Source organism: Microtus oregoni, unplaced genomic scaffold (assembly GCF_018167655.1).
Source record: "Microtus oregoni isolate MIOR12 unplaced genomic scaffold, Mior012 000077F_ref0000221, whole genome shotgun sequence".
Classification (NCBI taxonomy): Eukaryota; Metazoa; Chordata; class Mammalia; order Rodentia; family Cricetidae; genus Microtus; species Microtus oregoni.
Window position 1 is genome coordinate 5652752 of NW_024544029.1, and position 21527 is coordinate 5674278.

The following is a 21527-nucleotide window of genomic DNA, read 5'->3' on the forward strand; positions in this document are numbered from 1 at the left end:
ACTGAAAAAGAGCAAGCGGAGCAGAAGAAAAGCAAACTGCACAGTCTGGAGAGGAAAGGCACAGCAGGAAACGGAAGGCTGCAGCCAGGGCTCCTGGCAAAGAGGCTGCAGTTATTAAGGAGATTGGCAGCTCTAAGGAGAGGCCTGCTCTGCACTGGAACAAAGGGAAGGCTTCACCAGGGCAAGACCCCATTTAGCTAAGCTTCTGATTTATGAAAGCGAGCACAAGGCATCTTCTGCTCCTAGAAGTCAATCAACTGAGTCAAAAAGCTGCCACTAATGTGGGTCAAGAGGATGTGGCTCCAACCCCAGCTGGCGGCTGAACTTAGTAATGTCCACGTGTGTTGGCTTTAGAGCCATGGAGATGGAAGAGCTAAGGGGTCATGGACAAGTCCCAGACATGCATCCTTTCCCGTTAGTCTTTGTTTGTTTGTTTTGAGACAGGGTCTCTGATTGCTGCAAAACCCTAACAGTGATCCTAGTGGTTTTAACTCTGTGGTCTGAGGTGGGCCAGGTAGCACACCTGTGAGTTCCGAGACAACATAATAAGACCTAGCAGTGAGAGAAGAGGAAAGGGAGGAGAATAGAGGTGAGGAGAAAGGAGAGGATGGGAGAAGGGAGGGGAGGAGAAAAGGAGGGAAGGGGAGAGGAGATGGGAGAGGGAAGGAGAGGAGGGGAAAAGAGAGGGATGAGAGGAGAGGGGAGGGGAAGAGGAGAAGAAAGGAGGGAAGGGGAGAGGAGATGGGAGAGGGGAGGGGATGAGAGGGGAGGGGAGAGGAGGGGAGGGGAGGGGAGGAAGAGATGGGAAAGAGACTAGCACAGTAGCACACGCCTGTGATTCTGTCCTTTGGTACAATGGTTCTCAATCTTCCTAATGCTGCCAACCCCAACCATGCAATTATTTCATCCCTACATCATAACTGTAATTTTGCTACTGTTATGAACTGTAATATAAATATCTGTGTTTTCCAATTGTCTTAGAGGACCCCTGTGAAAGGGTTGTTCAACCTCAAAGAGGCCATAACCCCCAGGTTGAGAGCCTCTGCTTTAGTAGGTATAGGCGGGAGGGTCAGGAATTCAAGGCCACTTTTACCTACGTGGAGAGCTTGAGGCCATCCTGAGCAATGTCAGATCTGTCTCAAGAAAACAAACAAAAATTAAGATGAAGGAGAAAGAGAAGGATTGATTTCCTGTCTAATGGCTGCTAATCTCTGCCATGTCCAACACACGGGTCTCTTCAAAGAGTGGTCTGGCCTTTTTTTTTTTTTTTTTTTCAAGACAGGGTTTCTCTGTAGCTTTGGAGCCTGTCCTGGAACTAGCTCTTGTTGACCAGTGTGCTGGGATTAAAGGCATGAGCCACCACCGCCCGGCTAGGTCTGGCCTTTTTACGGTCAAAGTGCGAATGGTGTGGCCAGTGAAAGTCCAGCGGAGACATTGTGCGTGCGTGCGTGGTGGTGAAGTGGGCGGAGGCCCTCCATAGTCTCTTTGTCGAGCCTGCACCCCAAACTGTGAACCCCATCCCCTGCTTCCTAGCTTCTGCTCTCGTTTGGTTTCCCTCCTTAGATGGGACTGGGGGAAGCTGCAGTTGGGGGCTGCCTCTCCCTCAGAGGGTCCTAAGCTCAGGAAAACAGTTCTTCTGGGGAAGACCTTGAGAAGAAGCTCTTTTTTTTTTTTTATTTTTATTTTCGAGACAGTGTTTCTCCGTAGCTTTTGGTTCCTGTCCTGTAACTAGCTCTTGTAGACCAGGCTGGCCTCGAACTCACAGAGATCCGCCTGCCTCTGCCTCCCGAGTGCTGGGATTAAAGGCGTGCGCCACCACCGCCCGGCTATTCTGGCTCTTTTTAAATGACTGTTTTTACCCTCCCAGTGGCAGCGTGAAGACAGAAGAGAAGGTGGCAGCCTGTCTGGGCCCTCGCCCTGGTGCCCACTGGTTTCTGCTCTGTTAAGTCATGATTTTCCCTATCTGCCCTTCCATCTTCCATCTCTCCAGTGTGGGCAACAGCAGCTTGCCCTGTGCCCTCCTCATTTCTTTCTCAGATCCCTATCAGTCTTTTCAGGTTTTTACTTGTTAGACGGGAACACTCACTTTTGTGTTGTGAGTTCTGAAACAGAGTAGCCCAGGCTGTCCCTAAAGCTCGCTAACCTCCCAAGTGCTGGAATAACAGGCGTAAGCCACCATGCCCGGCTTACAGCAATCATTTCTGCTTGCACACATATGTATGTGCACAAACTTTTCTGTTGCAAAACACACTCATATGGGCACTTTTTTTTCCTTTTTTCTTTTTTTTCTTTTTTTTTTTTTTTTTTTGGTTTTTTTCGAGACAGGGTTTCTCTGTGGTTTTGGAGCCTGTCCTGGAACTAGCTCTTGTAGACCAGGCTGGTCTCGAACTCACAGAGATCCACCTGCCTCTGCCTCCCGAGTGCTGGGATTAAAGGCGTGCTCCACCACCGCCCGGCATATGGGCACATTTTTAATGAAAAAAAAATGCATCGTTATTGGGCCAGAATTACTGTCTCCCTTGACTGTTTGCTACTGCCAACTACACTGCAGCAGGGTGCTCCTGAGATAAATCTTCTTTGTTCTGCATGGTCACTACACCAAGCTAAGGGCACGCTTCTAAAGCTGCTTTTGTTTCACTAAGCATACATCTTTGATATTTTCCATGTTAATAAACATGGGGATGGTAAGATGGCCCAGCAGATAAAGGCGTTTGCCATCAAGACCTGTCTTCCAGCCTCCAGTCTCACAGGGCTGGAAGGGGAACTAACTCGCAAAAACTGTCCTCTGGCCTCCATGTGAGCACCACGGTGTTCTCTCTTTAATTTCTTTCTTTCTTTCTTTCTTTCTTTCTTTCTTTCTTTCTTTCTTTTTCTTTCTTTTTTCAAGACAGGATTTCTCTGTAGCCTTGGCTGCCCTGGAACTCACTCTTCTGCCTCTGCCTCCCGAGTGATGGGTGGGGAAAAAAGGCATGCACAACCACCGCCTGGACCGTAATTTAAAAACTAAATGTATTTAATTAAAATTAAATGTATAATTTAAAAATTAAACACATCGTCATTTTATTGGTTATGATTTACATTGCATAGATGTAATGTTATTGAACCATTCTGATAGAAATTAAGGCATTTTCCAAATTATTCTGCACCAAGTATTTTTGCACATGTCTCTGTTTATATGCTTGCTTCCCTGTAGTGATGTCATCAAAATAATAGTTTCTTCTTGATGGAAAATGTTGGCTAGTCTGTTCCCTGAAGTGACAGGATGTTCTAGCTTAGGTAGGGTAATGTCTGCTATGGGTAATAAGCTTATATCAAGCCCCATCCTCCTGGGTGTGATACCTCCTGTGACCTCACAGCAATGGATGATGTCCCAGCTTTCCTGGTTTACTCTATGGGTTCTGTACTTATTTTCTCTGTGACATACCATCAACCTCTATTCCCATGGATGTGTTTAAGACCAGTTAGTAATATAAACATCACTGTAATATAAAATAATCAATTATCTTATCTTGTTTCCAGGTCTGAGAAGATTCCCAAGTGACTACAAAAGTAAAGACCAGCCTGTAGAGAGTGAAAGCCTATCTTCTGTCTTTCATGGTTATAAACTGTTGTGTTCACTCTTTGCTTTCTGTGTGGCCTGTTGTTGTCTGAAGCGAGGCACAGTGGCATAGGCCTGTAATCTCAGCACTTTAGAGAGAGTCAGGAGTTCAGAGTCATCCTTGTCTGTTTAGCTGGGATGCCTGAACTTGTGTCCAAAAGAAAAAGAAAAAGGTAGGAAAGGGAGTGGCTAGAGAGATGGCTCAGTGGTTAAGAGTATTTGTTGCTCTTGCAGAGAATCCTCGTTCAGTTCTCGGCTCTCACCTGGCGACTCCTAAGTATCCATAACTCTGGTTCCAGGGAATTCAGTGACTTCTGACTGCCACAGGCCCCACACATTCACACGGTGCACATGCATTCACCCAGGCGAAACACTCATATCCATATAATAAAATAAATTTAAAAACGTTTTAAAGAGTGAGGTGGATTTGGCTCTGCGGTGTATCACTTGCCTGGCAAAAATCAAAATGATTGGCGCTTCAGTTCAGTTGGTAGTGTTTGCTCAGCGTGTACACTAGGCTCCAACCCCAGAGGTACATCAGATAGGGCACAGCTGTGCCCTCTGGGCTCCATCTCCAGACGTACATCAGATCGGGCATGGCTGTGCCCTCTGGTAACCAGCATTTGTGGGAGGAGACAGGAGAGTCACCAGAAGTCTAGAGTCATCCTGGTACACATGCAGCTCATGGCCAGCCTGTTCTGCCTGTTGAGAGATGGAGTGGGGGCTGGAACAGGCCCAGAGTACTACCTGCTCTCTCTATTTGCTAACTACTATTTGGTGGCTATTTGAGAACAAGGTGACTCACAACCACCTGTAACTCTAAATCCCAAGTTCCAGGGGATATGATAGATACTTCCTTCTGACTTTCTCTGGCATTCACATGCTACACACACAAACATACAGGCAAAATGCTCGTACAACCAAAAGTAAAATAAAAAATTATAAAATCATTTCTGTTCTATATCATTGGAAACACAACTTCACCACACTCTGGGATAGGCTGAGCCACGACGAGGACATTACTATGGGCCCCTGACATAAGACAATAGTCAATGCCCCAAATCCATGCCCAAACGTGTAAGAAACAGGGCTGAGAGGTGGCTCAGGGGCAAGAGTGCTGGCTGTGAAAGCAAGAGGACCTGAGTTCAAATCCCCAGCACTCACATGATTGGCAGGCATGGCTGTGAGTGACTCTATCCTCAAAACTGGGTAGTGGAGTGAAGAAAGGACCATGCCAGGAGCTCGCTGAGCAGCCATCCAGCTAACAGAGCATTACAGGGTCAGTGAGAGACCCTGATTCAAAAAGATAAGGTGGTGACAGACAGAAGAAAACACTACAAATCTGTCTCTCTTCTGGTCTTCACATGTGTGCACACAGGCATGTGTACTGGCACACACATGTCCACACAACACACATGCACACATGAAAAGGGAAGAAAAATAAATGGGAAAATGAAAGCTCCTAGAGAACCAGAGTGGCACAGAGGATGGCCAGGCTTCATACATGATGGCACAGGACAGCCAGGCTTCATACATGGGATGACACAGGACAGCCAGGCTTCATACATGGGATGACACAGGACGGTCAGGCTTCATACATGGGATGGCACAGGATTGTCAGGCTTCATACATGGGATGACACAGGATGGTCAGGCTTCATACATGGGATGGCACAGGATGGTCAGGCTTCATACATGGGATGACACAGGATAGCCAGGCTTCATACATGGGATGACACAGGACGGTCAGGCTTCATACATGGGATGACACAGGACAGCCAGGCTACATACATGGGATGACACAGGACGGCCAGGCTTCATACATGGGATGACACAGGATGGTCAGGCTTCATACATGGGATGACACAGGATGGTCAGGCTTCATATACGGGATGACACAGGATGGTCAGGCTTCATACATGAGATGACACAGGATGGTCAGGCTTCGTACATGAGATGGCACAGGACGGCCAGGCTTCATACATGGGATGACACAGGACAGCCAGGCTTCATACATGGGATGGCACAGGATGGTCAGGCTTCATACATGGGATGACACAGGATGGCCAGGCTTCATACATGGGATGACACAGGATGGTCAGGCTTCATACATGGGATGACACAGGACGGCCAGGCTTCATACATGGGATGACACAGGACAGCCAGGCTTCATACATGGGATGACACAGGATGGTCAGGCTTCGTACATGGGATGGCACAGGATGGTCAGGCTTCATACATGGGATGACACAGGACAGCCAGGCTTCATACATGGGATGGCACAGGATGGTCAGGCTTCATACATGGGATGGCACAGGACAGCCAGGCTTCATACATGGGATGACACAGGATGGTCAGGCTTCATACATGGGATGACACAGGACGGCCAGGCTTCATACATGGGATGACACAGGACAGCCAGGCTTCATACATGGGATGACACAGGATGGTCAGGCTTCGTACATGGGATGGCACAGGATGATCAGGCTTCATACACGGGATGGCACAGGATGGTCAGGCTTCATACATGGGATGACACAGGATGGTCAGGCTTCATACATGGGATGACACAGGATGGTCAGGCTTCATACATGGGATGACACAGGATGGTCAGGCTTCATACACGGGATGGCACAGGATGGTCAGGCTTCATACACGGGATGGCACAGGATGGTCAGGCTTCATACATGGGATGGCACAGGATGGTCAGGCTTCATACACGGGATGACACAGGACAGCCAGGCTTCATACATGGGATGGCACAGGATGGTCAGGCTTCATACATGGGATGACACAGGATGGTCAGGCTTCATACACGGGATGGCACAGGATGGTCAGGCTTCATACACGGGATGGCACAGGATGGTCAGGCTTCATACATGGGATGGCACAGGATGGTCAGGCTTCATACACGGGATGACACAGGACAGCCAGGCTTCATACATGGGATGGCACAGGATGGTCAGGCTTCGTACATGGGATGACACAGGACGGCCAGGCTTCATACACGGGATGGCACAGGATGGTCAGGCTTCATACATGGGATGGCACAGGACGGCCAGGCTTCATACACGGGATGGCACAGGATGGTCAGGCTTCATACATGGGATGGCACAGGACGGCCAGGCTTCATACATGGGATGATATTTGAGGAGAAGTATTGAGTTGAACCATTTTCTATTTACTACACTGGCAAAACAATTACATGCTTAGGAACAGAGTCAAAGGTAAGTCTCATTAGGAGGTAAAGCATCATAAGTGAGGTTCTTCCACACTGACCGCTAGCTCATCAGGAGAAAGAACTGGGCTTCTATTCCTCCCACCTTTCTTCATTTGTTTCCCACCAGGACGGTGATACCCCTGAGAGAAAATGATGTCACAGACAGAAAGAGCTAGACAACTAGGAAGAGGTTATTTTGTTTTTACAGGGTATGAGGAATGCCTAGGGGGAGGACCGAGTCACTGCAAGAAAACAAGGAAGAAAACTGGAATGAGGCTGGAGAGGGGAAAACTAATGCTGGGAGAAAGAAGACAGAGTCAGGGAGAAGTCGTGTAGCCCCACCAGAGACAGACGTGTAGTGAGAGCTGTGGACTGCGTTCCTGCCACTTGGCTCCCAGCCGCTAGGCTGGCTTGACACCCAAAATAACAACACACAAATTGATTCATTTAAACACTGCCTGGCCCATTAGTTTCTAGCCTCTTCTTGGCTAACTCTCACATCTAGATTAACCCATTTCTAATAATGTGTGTAGCACCACGAGGTGACTTACCAGGGAGGATCTTAACCTGCGTCCATCTTGGAGAGGAGAGCTATGGTGTCTGCCTGGAGAGGAGAGGCATGGCATCTGGCTCACTTTCCTTCTTCCCAGCATTCTGTTCTGTCTACTCCACCTACCTAATTTTCTGACCTATCAGACCAAGCAGTTTTCTTTATTGATTAACCAATGAAACAACAGATTGACAAATGACATTTCCACATCACAGATGTAGGATGGAAACTTGCTGGTAAGCCACAGCCACGTGGTGATGCACAGATTAATGGAGATGGGTTAATTTAAGATATGAGTTAGCCAGAAATACACTAGAGTCATTGGCCAAGCAGTGTTTTAAATAATAAAGTTTCTGTGTGATTATTTCGGGTCTGAGCTGTGGGCGACTGGGAAACAAACAAGCGGCCTCCACCTACAGTTCTCTCCATCTTAATTTTTGAGACAGGGTCTCTCTTCCAGTCTGAGCTTATGGGCGCCTGGGAAACAAACAAGTGGCCTCCACCTACAGTTCTTTCCATCTTAGTTTTTGAGACAGGGTCTCTCACTAAACCTGGAGATCACTGAATCAGCTAGACTGGTTGAGCTCTGAGGATCTACATGTCTCTGCCTCCCAAGTGCTGTGGTTACACATTGTGGCCAACACTTAGCTTTGACATGGGTGCTGGGGATCTGAACTAAGGTCCTCAGACTTCCATGGTAAGTACTTTATCAACAAGGCCATCTCCCAAGACCCCACATTTATTTATTTTAAAATTTGTATTATTTTTGATATGTGTGAGTGTTTGTGTTTGCATGTGGTTTTGTGCTTGTGACTGCAGACATCTGCAGAAGTCAGGCTTTGGCTCCCCTGGAGCTGGAGTTATAGATTGTTGTGAGCCACCTGATGTGGGTGCTAGGAACGGAGCCTGAGTCCTCTGAAACATGGCAAGTGCTCTTAACTGCTGAGCCATCTCTCCAGCTCCCATGCTCCCTATTTGTTTATTTTGAGACCCAGCCTCATGTAGCCCAGGCTGGTCTCAAGCTTTCTATGTAGCATAGGTTGACCTTCAACTCCTAATTTGACTATTCTACCTCCTAGGTGTTGGAATCATAGGCATAGACCACCATGCTCTTCCACCAGCATTTATCTATATGTGTTTGGTGTGTGTGTGTATATGTGATGTGTATGTGTCTGTCATATGGGTGTATCATGTGTGTATGTCTGTGGTATGTGTATTTGTTGTGTGTCTGTCATGTGTATGTCTGTCATGCATATGTATGTATGTTGTGTATTTGTCATGTGTATGTGTGTATATATGCATATGTGTATAAATGTGGATGTGTGTATAAGCATGTCTGTTCGTGTGTGGTGTTGTATATGCAAGTGTGTGAATGTGCGGCATGTATATACACGTGTTTGTCACATATGCATGCTCATGTGTGCATGTCATGCGTGTATCTATGCACGTGTATTGTGTGCATGCATGTGTGTCATGTGTTTATGCACATGTGTGCTCATGTATGTGCATATGTGTCATGTGTGCATTGTGTGGCATGTATAAATGCGTGCGCTCGTGTGTGTGTATTAAAAGGCTGATGTTGAGTTTTTTCAGTTGCTCTCCACCCTCTTTCATGAGACAAGCTCTCTTAGTTGAACCCAGAGCTGGTCAATATGGCTAGCTGGCTAGCCAGGTCACTTTGGGGATTCCCTCTCTGTCATTAGTGCTGAAATTATAGAAGGGGGCTTCACAATCACCTGTCAAGTCCATGGACTCTGAGAACTCTGCATTTGGTCCTCACTGTGTTATCCCAGCCCTGCTCCCTTTAGCTCTCCTGACATCTCAGCCTCTCTGTATTCACATATTCTGCTTCTCTCTCATTACCTGCAGTAAGTTGTCTAACTTACATTTGATGCCAGGCTCTCCGCTTGTACATCAGGTCCAACCTTCTCTTTCCTGTTCACGGGCAGCCTCTTACGTGATTCTCTGTCTCTTGACCCACCACTACCCCACTATTCCCAGACTCTTCAACTTTGTGTTCATTTTGAAACATGGTCTCATGTAGCCCATGATGACCCCGACTCACTATGTGGCCAACCTACCTTCACCTCTCAAGCGCTAGGATTAGAAGCACGTACCATCGCATTCAGATTCCCCGCTCAACTTTAAAAAGAATGCCTGCCGGGCAGTAGTGGTGCACACCTTTAATCCCAGCCCTCGGGAGGCAGAGACAGGTGGATCTCTGTGAGTATGAGACCGGCCTGGTCTACAAGAGCTAGTTCCAGGAAAGGCTCCAAAGCTACAGAAAACCCTGTCTCAAATAAACAAACAAACAAAGAACAACAACAAAATGGAGGGGTGACTCAGAGGTTAACAGAGATAGCTAGATGGCTATAAGAGCATAAGACCTAAGTTCGGTTCCCAGCACTCAACTTGGGAGGCCCATAACTGCCTGTAACTCCAGCTCTGACACCCTTGTCTAACCTCTGCAGGCACCCATACACACACTCATGTTTTCACACACATGCGCACACATATACATACACCCCTTGGGAGCTAGTTGCTTACAGGCAATAGCCATGTGGCTACACTGTGTCAGTGATTTGGGAAAGGGAAAATGTCTCTTCTGTTGTATCTGCCGAAGCCTGAGATGCTTTGTCAGATACTCTGGGCTTCCACTCTTTGTCTAAGCCATTTGCTGCTCCGTCCTCAAAGTGGCTGCTCACAGAGGGCATGGCTTTCTCCCTTCCGCTTTGCATCTTCCTCTCTAGGGCACAGCTTTGCTGTCAAACTGTATTATATTATAATTGTCCTCAGCTTTAAGAAAGGAAGAGAGGGAGAGGGAGGGGAAGGGAGGGAAGAAAGAAAGTATGGAAGAAAGGAAGAAGGAAGGAAGGAAGGAAGGAAGGAAGGAAGGAGAAAGAAAAAGAAAGCGAAAGAAATCTTGGGCTGGAAAGCTGGCTCAGGGACTAAGTGCTAGCTGCTCTTGCAGAAGATCCAAGTTTGGTTTTGAGTACCCACATGTCTGTTGGTCCTCCATTGTCTAAAACCTCCACTTCCAGGAAATCTGATACCCTCTTCTGGCTTCTGCAGGTACCAGAAGCTCATATGGTACTCATGCACATATGCAAGCAAACACTCATGCACATAAAATAGAAATAAATAAATCTTTTAAAAGAATAGTAGCCTGCATAGTAGCATACACTGTTAATCCTAGCACTCTGGAGGCAGAAACAGGCGCATCTCTATGAAATTAAGGCCAACCTGGTCTAATAGCAAGAGCCAAGCCAGTTAGAGCTACACTATGAAACTGTCTCAAAACAAACAAACAAAAAAGAATGTTTCTTGTATATCCCCTCTCTTTGTCAGGTGTAGTGTGGAGCTGTGGGCTGCGTTCCTGCCACCCAGCTCTCGGCCTCCTAGCTAGCTTATGCCCTGAAATAACAACACACAAATTGTATTCTTTTAAACACTACCTGGCCCATTAGTTCTAGCCTCTTCTTGGCTAACTCTCATATCTTGCTTAACTCATATTTAGTAATCTGTGTAGCACCACGAGGTACATTTACCAGGAAGATTCTAGCCTATGTCCATCCTGGGTCGGAGCTTCATTGCATCTGCCTCAGAGAGGAGAGGCATGGCGATTGTCTCACTTCCTCCCAGCATTCTGTTCTGTTTACTCTGCCTACTTAATTTTCTGTCCTATCAAGGTCCAAGGCAGTTTCTTTATTAACCAATGAAATTAACTCCTCCATCAGTCAGGTGCTGTGCTGTTGCTTTCCTTCCTTCGACAGAAAAATGTAAATCTCCTTTACAATGTATGGCACTGGTGTTGACCGCACATGTCTGTAACCTCAGCACTCAGAAGGCTGGGGTAGAGGGACTGGAAGCTTAGGGCAAGCTTGGGCTACATAGAAAGATCTTCCCAACCTAAAGCAAAGCTTCCAGAACTCTGTTGTCTTGATTTGCTTTCTACCTTTCTGATCATTTGTGTCCTCTGTCTCTGTGTCTCTGTCTGTCTCTGTGTCTGTTTGTCCATCTCTGTGTCTGTCTGTCTGTCTGTCTCTGTGTCTCTATCTCTGTTGGTCTGTGTATCTCTGTCTCTGCATGTGTGTGGTATATTTTTAGGTGCACATGTGGAGGACAGAGGAGGACTCTCCCCGCTTAGTCCCTTGAGACAGTCACCCACTGAAGCTGGACCTACACTGGCAAGCCCTTGTGAGCCCCAGCCTCTCCTCCCACCGTGGTGGGGTCATGGTCGTCCATGGAAATGCCCATCTTTTTTCATGGGTGCTGGCAGTTCAAACTCAGGCCCTTGTGCTATATTGCAAGTGCTGTTACTCACGGACCTGTGTCCTCTGCCCTCTGTGTCTCAGCATACTGGAGAGGGCCACAGTTTGCTCCTTGAATGCCTTCTCCTGTCAATATAGGACCTTGATGGTCCCTGCCAGTCTCATAGTTTTAAACACCACATACCTGCTGATCAATCTAATTTACATATCAAGTTTGGATTGGACTCTGACCCTTGCTCCTGAAACTGTCTACTTCATATCTCTGCTTAGCTGACAGCACCAAGCCTCTGTTCCTCCCTCCCCCCTTGCCTTGCTCCCTTTTCTTCCTCTATTGTTTGTCTTTTGTGTATATGATATTGGGGAGCAGATCCAGAACCTTAGCAACCTTGGCCAGTGTCTAGAAAAGTACCTGTCACCCAGTCTTACCTTATAATTACTTTTAGCTTTTATTTCTTTGTGTATGGGGTTTTGCTTGCATGTATGTCTGTATACCATGTGTACAGTACCTGTGGAGGCCAGAAAAGGATGTTGGATTCTCCGGGACTGAATATACAGAGCTTCCATGTGGATGCTGAGAACAGAACCCAGGTCTTCTAGAAGAGCAGCCAGTGTTCTTAACTGCAGAGCCATCTCCCCAGCTTGTTTATTGCAAGGGTGTGTGCGTGCCATAGTGCATATGGTGCAGGTCAGAGGACAACTTCATTCCTTCCAACATGTGTGTCCTGGGGGTCAAACTCAGGTTACTGGGCTTGACAGCATGAAGCTTTGGTCTGCTTTGACCTATCATCCCCCCCCACCAGTCCTTTTCTTATGTAATCATTTATTACTTCAGTATTGAAGACTGAATCCTCGGGCTTGCATGCTAGGCAAGCACTTTGAGTTATATCCTCATTCCTTTTTTCTTTAATTTTTTTTAAATTTTATTGAATATGTGTGTATGTGCACACAGTGTGTATGGGCACCTGTGTACCATCACACACATGTGGAAGTCAGAGGACATCTTAATGCAGTGGCTTCTCTTTCTACCTCAGGCAAGGGATCATCTTAGCAGTCCTTACTTTTTTTTTTATGAAATGAGGTCATGCCTTGAACTCATGGTAAATCCTTCCTCATCAGTCTATCGAGGGCTGAGATTATGGCCATGCAAGCATTAGACTCCAGTTTTTGAAAAGTGTATATATATATATATATGTATATATATATATATATGTGTGTGTGTGTGTGTGTGTGTGTGTATATATATATAATACATATGGGGGAAGTCTGTGCAAGGGTATATTCACATGAGTGTCTGAGCATGGAGACCAGAGATGTCAGATCCTCCTAGGCTGGACTTGCAGGCAGTTGTGAACCACCCGATATGGGAATTGAACTATTGAACTCCAGTCCTCTGTGTAATATTAATCCCAGTTTAAAATAACAGGTAATGATACCTGGTTCTCAAATGCCTTTACAAATCTGAGATCATGGCATTTTAACAACAAGAGTTTCTTTTTAAAAAAATATTTATTTGTTCCATGATATTTTTTGAGCTCTACATTTTTCTCTGCTCCCCTCCCTGCCTCTCCCCTCCCCACTACAATCCTCCCCCAAGGTCCCCATGCTCCCAATTTACTCAGGAGATCTTGTCTTTTTCTACTTTCTACTTCCCATGTAGATTAGATCTATGTAAGTCTCTCTTAGTGTCTGCATTGTTGTCTAAATTCTCTGGGATTGTGGTTTGTAGTCTGGCTTTCTTTGCTTTATGTTTAAAAACCAACTATGAGTGAGTACATGTGATAATTGTCTTTCTGTGTCTGGGTTACCTTACTCAAAATGATGTTTTTCTAGCTCCATCCATTTTCCTGCAAAATTCAAGCTGTCATTATTTTTTTCTGCTGTGTAGTACTCCATTGTGTAAATTTACCACCTTTTTCTTATCCATTCTTCGGTTAAGGAGCATTTAGGTTGTTTCCAGGTTCTGGCTATGACAAACAGTGCTGCTATGAACATAGTTGAGCACATGTCCTTGTGGCATGGTTGAGCATCCTTTAGATATATGCCCAAAAGTGGTATTATTGGGTCTTGAGGAAGGTTGTTTCCTAATTTTCTGAGAAATCGCCACACTGACATCCAAAGGGGTTGTACCAGCTAGCATTCCCACCAGCAATACAGAAGTGTTCCCTTTTCCCCACAACCTCTCCAGCATAAGTTGTCATCAGTGATTTTGATTTTGGCCATTCTTACAGGTGTAAGATGAAATCTCAGAGTTGTTTTGATTTGCATTTCTCTGATGGCTAAGGATGTTGAACATTTCCTTAAGTTTCTTTCAGACGTTTTAGATTCCTCTGTTGAGAGTTCTCTGTTTATGTTTTTTTTTTTTTTTTTTTTGGTTTGGTTTTTCGAGACAGGGTTTCTCTGTAGCTTTGGAGCCTGTCCTGGAACTAGCTCTTGTAGACCAGGCTGGCCTCGAACTCACAGAGATCCACCTGCCTCTGCCTCCCGAGTGCTGGGATTAAAGGCATGCGCCACCACCGCCCGGCTTGGATTATGTATTCTTTTGGTGACCAATTTCTTGAGTTCTTTGTACATTTTGGAGATCAGACCTCTGTCTGATGTGGGGTCCGTGAAGATCTTTTCCCATTCTGTAGGCTGTTGTTTTGTGTTGTTGACCGTGTTCTTTGCTTTACAGAAGCTTTTCAGTTTCAGGAGGTCCCATTTATTAATTGTTTCTCTCAGTGTCTGTGCTGCTGGGGTTATATTTAGGAAGTGGTTCCCTATGCCAATGCGTTCAAGTGTACTTCCCACTTTCTCTTCTTTAAGATTCAATGTGGCTGGCTTTATGTTGAGGTCTTTAATCCATTTGGACTTGAGTTTACAACAAGAGCTTCTAACACAGACATGCCAGCTTTGCAGCACCCTTAGCTCCTCCAAGAAGATGCATGGTTACAGAAGGACTTGCCCTTGGCCTTGGCAAAGCCACCCACACAGCAAAAAAGCAACCTTTCCAGATTCCTGGATGCTTTACCCGTGAAATGGATCGCCTCATCCTGCCAAGTTGAGTAGATTAACTCTTCCCCACACAGGAAAAACCTTTGGGCCTCTTGTACGCAGCAGCTGAGGGCAAGCACTGCTTCTAAGACTGGCGTTCTCCAAGGACTACGGAGAGGATTTGGGATTGCTTGCGTAGCTAAAAAGCTGTTTCATTTTTGCTCATTTATCCCTCCCAGATCAGTCTAAATGGCATTTGACAACCTAGGTACTGTTAACTTATTACTTCATCCATGACATTTAATGAAGTTTCCTGCTAAAAGATAAACAGGTGTGCCTAACAGGTTTCAGGTATGTCTTCAGAGGCCCAGGGTTCCCAACTCCTTTAATTGTCTTAACCTAAAGCAATAGCCTTTTGCTATGACACCAAGATGTAAATCTGTTCCAGTTCTCTTACAGGTTCCTGGAAAAGTTCTACTGCTGTATAAAAAAAAAATCAGTTCTTGGGGACTGGAGAGATGGCTCAGAGGTTAAGAGCACTGACTGCTCTTCCAGAGGTCCTGAGTTCAATTCCCAGCAACCACATGGTGGCTCACAGCCATCTATAATGAGATCTGGTGCCCTCTTTTGGCATGCAAGCATAAATGGAAGAAATGTTGTATACATAATAAATAAATAAATAAATCTTTTTTAAAAAAATCCATTCTGAAAAAAAAAAAATCCATTCTGGTCTCCAGAGCCTTTTGCTAACCCCAGCCAGTTTCCAGCATATTTTACAGGTCACTCCTGCTGCCTTGGGCCATGACCAACTCACAAAGTTCTCTCCATATAACACCAAAGAACTACACCAACTCCTGGGACTTCATTGGTACCAACTCTCCTAGACAAAGGACACCTACTGACTAAAATCTGGTTGTATCTGATACACCCGAGCCTCACCTCTCCAACCAGGGCACTCCCCTGTTTCAGTCTTTCTGGCAGTTAATGCATAGTATCAGTTAATAACAATATTTTTTTTCCTAGCCACTTGCCTTCTCTTCTCCCTCAAAAACTAGCTGCTGGATGCTGCTCCAGCCACACCTCTCTCTGAGCTTGGACTCCAACTCCTAGCTTCCCCTCCCTCTCCCATGCCACCCCATGCCCACAGGAAGTAGTCAGACTTGAGCCAACACCCCTATAAACAAGGACTCTGAAATGTTTGGTCAAAAGTCACACCCCTATATCTGAAGAGTCTGGAATGTAATATTAAGGTGGGGGCATCACCCCAGCCTTCTAACACCCCTATATCCAAGAAGTCTGGGATGATTGGGAGCCCCTGGCCTGGCAGTTGCCCTGGCTTGGATTCCAACTCCCAGCCTGACAATTGCTGACCCTTCCCCAGGGAGGGTCAGGAACCCTCCCCCAGGCTATTTAGGCTTGCTCTGGAATGAAGAACACTGCATGCTTTGGGTTTGTGTGTGCTCTCTCCATCTTTCCTTTGCCATGTTCTCCGGGTCCATTAAACACGGGCATTGGATGTGTTTTAATCTGGTCTGATTGGATTTCTTTGCGCTGGCAGAGCGGCTCATCTCAGGATTTTCCTAACTCTCTGAAAGTACAGTACTCTCATAACCATTGCGCCATCTCTTTAGCCAAGACCTCAGGTTTTAAATTCCAGCCTCAGAACCAACTTGAGTTTCTGCCTTTTCTTAGTACATTTAACGGACTGATGCTTACTGTGGTTCTCCAATGAGATGACTGAGAAAAGATGAAAATAAGTCACATGATGAGATCAAGAGGAAAAGCAAGTGCCTGCATGGATACAGGATGATGCTTGTCTGAGAGGCGGCCTCTCTGCTGCTAGGGCTGGTCTTGAGCTCTCATTCTCCTGCCTCAACCTCTTGAGTCGAGATTAGAAGAATAATCATCACACTAGAGAAGGACAGCTGAGTTTATCCAGGTGCCTGTTTAGGTTAATTATATAATCATGCAATTATGGGCTAATGATAATACTAGATGAAGAGAATAGGGTTTTTTTTGAAAATTTAATATGTCAAAATTGGCAGAGAAACTACATATCAACACACAAAATATCTATAGATAACTAGGTAATTAAAGGTCTTCCCAACGAAAAAAAAGCATCAGGCTTATAAGATTTTTCACTGAGTTTTACCAAGCCTTCAAAGAATAGGGCAGCTCCTTTATGAAATCATTCCAGACACAGAGTAGGTAACCAGGCTCATAGAGACAGTGCAAGAATAAAAACGGCCACACGGTGGTGTACACATGTAATCCAGTATCAGACAGAGGTAAGGAGTATCACTGAAGGATGGATAGAGGCCAGCCTGGCCTCACACAGCGATTTCCTGGCCAGCCAGGTGTAGCAGCCACCTGTAATCCCAGCCAGGGAGGTGTAGCAGCCATCTATAAACCCAGCCAGGGAGGTGTAGCAGTTACCTGTAATCCCAGAGTTAATAAGAAGCCGGAGCTAATAGGCTAACCAGTTTATAATTCATGTAGACCTCTATGTGTTTCTTTGGGACTGAATGGTTACAGGACTGGGCCAGACAAAACCTCTGTCAATGTTACTTTGGGAAAGAGATTCTGCTTTATTTCCACAGGAAATGAGAGACTGTGGATTTATTATTCTGAATTAAGAAAAAAATCAGGTTTGATTGAGGAAGATTCCTGAAAAATTTCCAATAGGAGCAGATGGCCCAGATGATCCAATGTCTCAGAGCACCTCTGTTGGAGTTTCCTCTGAGTTCTTTTTTTTTTTTTTTTTTTGGTTTTTCGAGACAGGGTTTCTCTGTGGTTTTTAGAGCCTGTCCTGGAACTAGCTCTTGTAGACCAGGCTGGTCTCGAACTCACGGAGATCCGCCTGCCTCTGCCTCCCAAGTGCTGGGATTAAAGGCATGCGCCACCACCGCCCGGCTCCTCTGAGTTCTACATCCAGAACAGCTTCAAGACTGCTGACTAAGATGATCCAGTCTCACAGAATACTCCAGTCAAGATTTGACCATAACCCTAAATTTCTCAGGGTACCCCCAATCAGCAGGCAGTAGCCTAGAACACTATGCCCACACTCCCAAAAAATGGATATTTGACTTTGTTTAGAGGGTTGGTTACTAATTCTTATGGATAATAGTCAGGAAGAAAGCTAATAAAAGGAGATTAGATTCAGGCTTCTTGTTTTGGAAAGAAAAAGGGGAGATGCTGTGGGGTAAAGCTCTTATACACTGTAAAGATTTATCATTGGTATTGGTTTAATAAAACGCTGATTGGCCAATACCCAGGCAGGAAGTATAGGCAGAGTAACCAGACTTGGAAAATTCTGGGAAGAGGAAAGGCAGAGATGCAGTTGCAAGCAAGACACAGAGGAAACAAGATGAGAATGCCTTACTGAAAAAAGGTACTAAGCCATGTGGCTAAACATAGATAAGAATTATGGGTTAATTTAAGCTGTAAGAGCTAGTAATAAGCCTGAGCAATAGGCCAAACAGGTCTATTATATTAAAAATTATAATTAATATAAGCCTCTGTGTGTTTATTTGGGACTAAATGGCTGTGGGACCAGGTGAGACAGAAACTTTCATCTACATACAAATATATTATCCATTAGATGAACTCATATATCACATACATATTCACCATGTAAACTCTACAATTAAGGTTTTCTTTCAAGAATTACAGTGGTTTTATGTGGGAAAACTCTAACTGCACCAATAGATTAAAGGAGAAAACTCACACATCCTGAGAGACATTACTTCTTAGTAATTCAATCAGGAATTTCGAATGAACTCAAACTATAGAAAGTGGTTTTAGGCATTAAATTTAAAATGTTGACTTAGCTGAGCTGAGCACCGTGGTGTCCACCTGTAACTCCAGCACCTGGGAGACAGAAACAGAAAGATTTCAAATTCTGTGTAAGTCAGTGCTTATAGTGCACCGCTGTTCCTATCCCTCCCAATGCCTGCGGGTCCAGAGGTGTAGTGATGCAAATGTTTAGTGTTTGAAAGGCCCTAAGTTCAATATACAACACTCATACACACACACACACACACACACACACACACACAAATAGCAGCTGACTCATTTAAGAATAGAGAGTGCTGGGGGGTGGAGAGATGGCTCAGCAGTTGAGAGCACTGGCCACTCTTCTAGAGGACTTGGGTTCAATTCCCAGCAACCACAACTGTCTGACTCCAGTTCCAGGGGACCTGACACCCTTACACAGATATACAATCAGGGGAAACACCAATGCACATAAAATAAAAATAAATAAATTTTTTAAAAAAGAACATAGAGAGCTGGAAAAGGTTCCGAGGTTAGAAGTGCACACTGCTCTTGCAGAGGACCCAGGTTTGGTCACAGACTCCATAACCGGCAACTCACAATCGTCTCTAACTCCACCTCAGGGATCTGAAGTTCTCTGGCCTGTTGAGGTACCTGCGAGCACAGCCTACACATAAGCTCACACTGTGTGCCTGTTCTTGGTTGTCAACTTGACTACACCTGGAATTAAACAAATCCTAAGCTGCTGAATACCTGTGAGGGATTTTTCTCAATTGGATCATTTGAAGCAGGAAGACCCATTCTACATCTGGACCATCTGAGGTGGGAAAATCCACCTTCAATGTGGGCCGCACCTCCTGCTGGAAGCCTAGATAAAGAACACGGAAGAGGAAGGACTTGCTCTGTGCCTGCTTGATCTTTCTCACTCTCGAGTTCATTTCTCCATGGGCATTAGAGCCTATTTCAGGATTCCAGTGCACTCTGAAGACAACTCAGTCACCCAGCCTCACGGACCAAACAAATGTTGTATTCTTGGGCTTTCCATTAGCAGAGAGCGTTGGTGGAAGAGTCAGACCATTATCTGTAAGTTGGTCTAATAAATCTCATTCATTCATACACACACACACACAAACTCTCTCTCTCTCTCTCTCTCTCTCTCTCTCTCTCTCTCTATCAGTTCTGTTTCTCTAGTAAACCCTACTACACACACATACACATAAATGAATAAAACACACATAGACAGTAATCTGTAAAAAGAGGAGTCCATTCTGAAAACAGACAAACAGAAAACAACAAAAACCTAAAGGGGGGGAGGACAGTCCATCAAGCCTTAAGACAAAGCACACAGAGATACTTTATTACCTTTTCACTTTTGAGACAGGGTCTCATGCATTCTGGGGTGGCCTCAAGGTCTGCCTCACCAGTGTTAAGAAGACAGTCACACACTGTAATGCCCACTCCATGTCATCCCGGGGATCCAGCCGAGGGCTTCGTGCGTATTAGGCAAGCGCTCAACCAACTACACACCCAGCCCTAACTTCGAAATTGTTTAAGAAGGAGGGAGGGAGGGAGGGAGGGAGGGAGGGAGGGAGGGAGAAAGGGAGGATGAAGGAGGAGGAGGGAGGGGGAAGGCCTTTTGTCCCAGCACTCAGCAAACAGAGGCAGGTGGTCTCTATGAGCCTGAGGCCAGCCTGGCCTGAAGAACAGGTTCCAGGTCAGTCAGGCTACCGTGAGACCCCACTACAAAACACAAGGAGCATGAATGAACTAGGGCTGGGAGACTGGGGTGTGACGCGGATAAATATTTGCCAAGCATGTACAAAGGCTATGGCTGGATCCTCAAAACAAAACCAAATATCCGACAGACACAAAGACAAACAAGCCAACAGAACAGAAGGAAAGCTCAGAAATGGATCCGCATAGAACTTGACATTTGAACATGGCAATGCCGTAATGGTGGGAGTGCCAACTCCATTAGGAAAAGAGGGTTTCCCAGTCCAACTTGCGACTCACAGTTCCTGAGTTCTCCAGTGTTTCCTGCTTTTTTGTTTGTATGGTTTTGGTTTTTCTGCCACAGGGTTTCTCTGTGTAGTCCTGGCTGTCCTGGAACATCCTCTGTAGACCAGGCTGGCCTCAAGCTCAGAGATCCTTCCTCTGCTAGTATTAAAAGTGTGCACCACCACACCCTACTCCGTTTTTTTTCTTTTTAAATTCAATATTTGTGTTTTTATGAAACACAACACAGAGACTATTTAGAGACTTTGTAAAGAAAACTTGTTATAACTGGATGTGGTGGCATATACTACAGCTTAGGAGGCTGAAGCAGGAGGACTGCCAAGAGTTTTAAGGTGAACATGAACTACTTACTGAGTTCCAAGCCAGCCTAGAAAGATTAAACTAGGTCCAATCCACACTTAGGTGACCTTTCAGTGGCTTTAAGATGTAAGTGGAGAAGCCACAAGAGTCTTTAAGGGTTTAAGAGCACTGGCTGCTACTTCAAGGATCAGTGTTCAGCTCCCAGCACCCACACCAGGTCGCTCACAGCCACTAGGTCATCTGACGTCCTCTCCTAGCCCCCCAGGTCATCTGACACCCCTCCTGGCCCCCCAGGTCATCTGACACTCTCTTCTGCCCCCCCCCAGGTCATCTAACACCCTCTTCTGCCCCCCCAGGTCATCTGACACTCTCTTCTGGCCCCCCAGGTCATCTAACACCCCTCCTGGCCCCCCAGGTCATCTGACACCCTCTTCTGCCCCCCCAGGTCATCTAACACCCCTCCTGGCCCCCCAGGTCATCTAACACCCCTCCTGGCCCCCAGGTCATCTGACACCCCTCCTGGCCCCCCAGGTCATCTGACACCCTCTTCTGGCCCCCCAGGTCATCTGACACTCTCTTCTGGCCCCCCCAGGTCATCTAACACCCCTCCTGGCCCCCCAGGTCATCTGACACCCCTCCTGGCCCGCCAGGTCATCTGATGCCCTCTCCTGGCCCCCATGGGCGCCTGCACTCACTTCTTTAAAGCTGTAAGAGGAAACCTATGATGCAGCAAGACGGCTCAGAGTGAAGGTGCTGGCCACTAAGACTGAGGACTTGGGTTCCATCCTTGGGACCCATGTAGTGGAAGATGGCAAGCCAACTCTACTGG

The 21527-nt window shown here is 46.0% G+C and overlaps 1 protein-coding gene across 1 annotated transcript in view; it reads left to right on the plus strand.

Moving 5' to 3' along the window:
* The window catches only part of Fam186a (family with sequence similarity 186 member A), a 50015-nt gene extending 48069 nt beyond the window's left edge, over positions 1 to 1946 (plus strand). The window contains exon 15 of the mRNA XM_041642539.1: positions 1868 to 1946. Within this exon, the coding sequence (XP_041498473.1) occupies positions 1868 to 1946 (79 nt within the window). The remainder of the gene's footprint in view (positions 1 to 1867) is intronic.
* The last annotated feature ends 19581 nt before the right edge of the window (positions 1947 to 21527 follow it).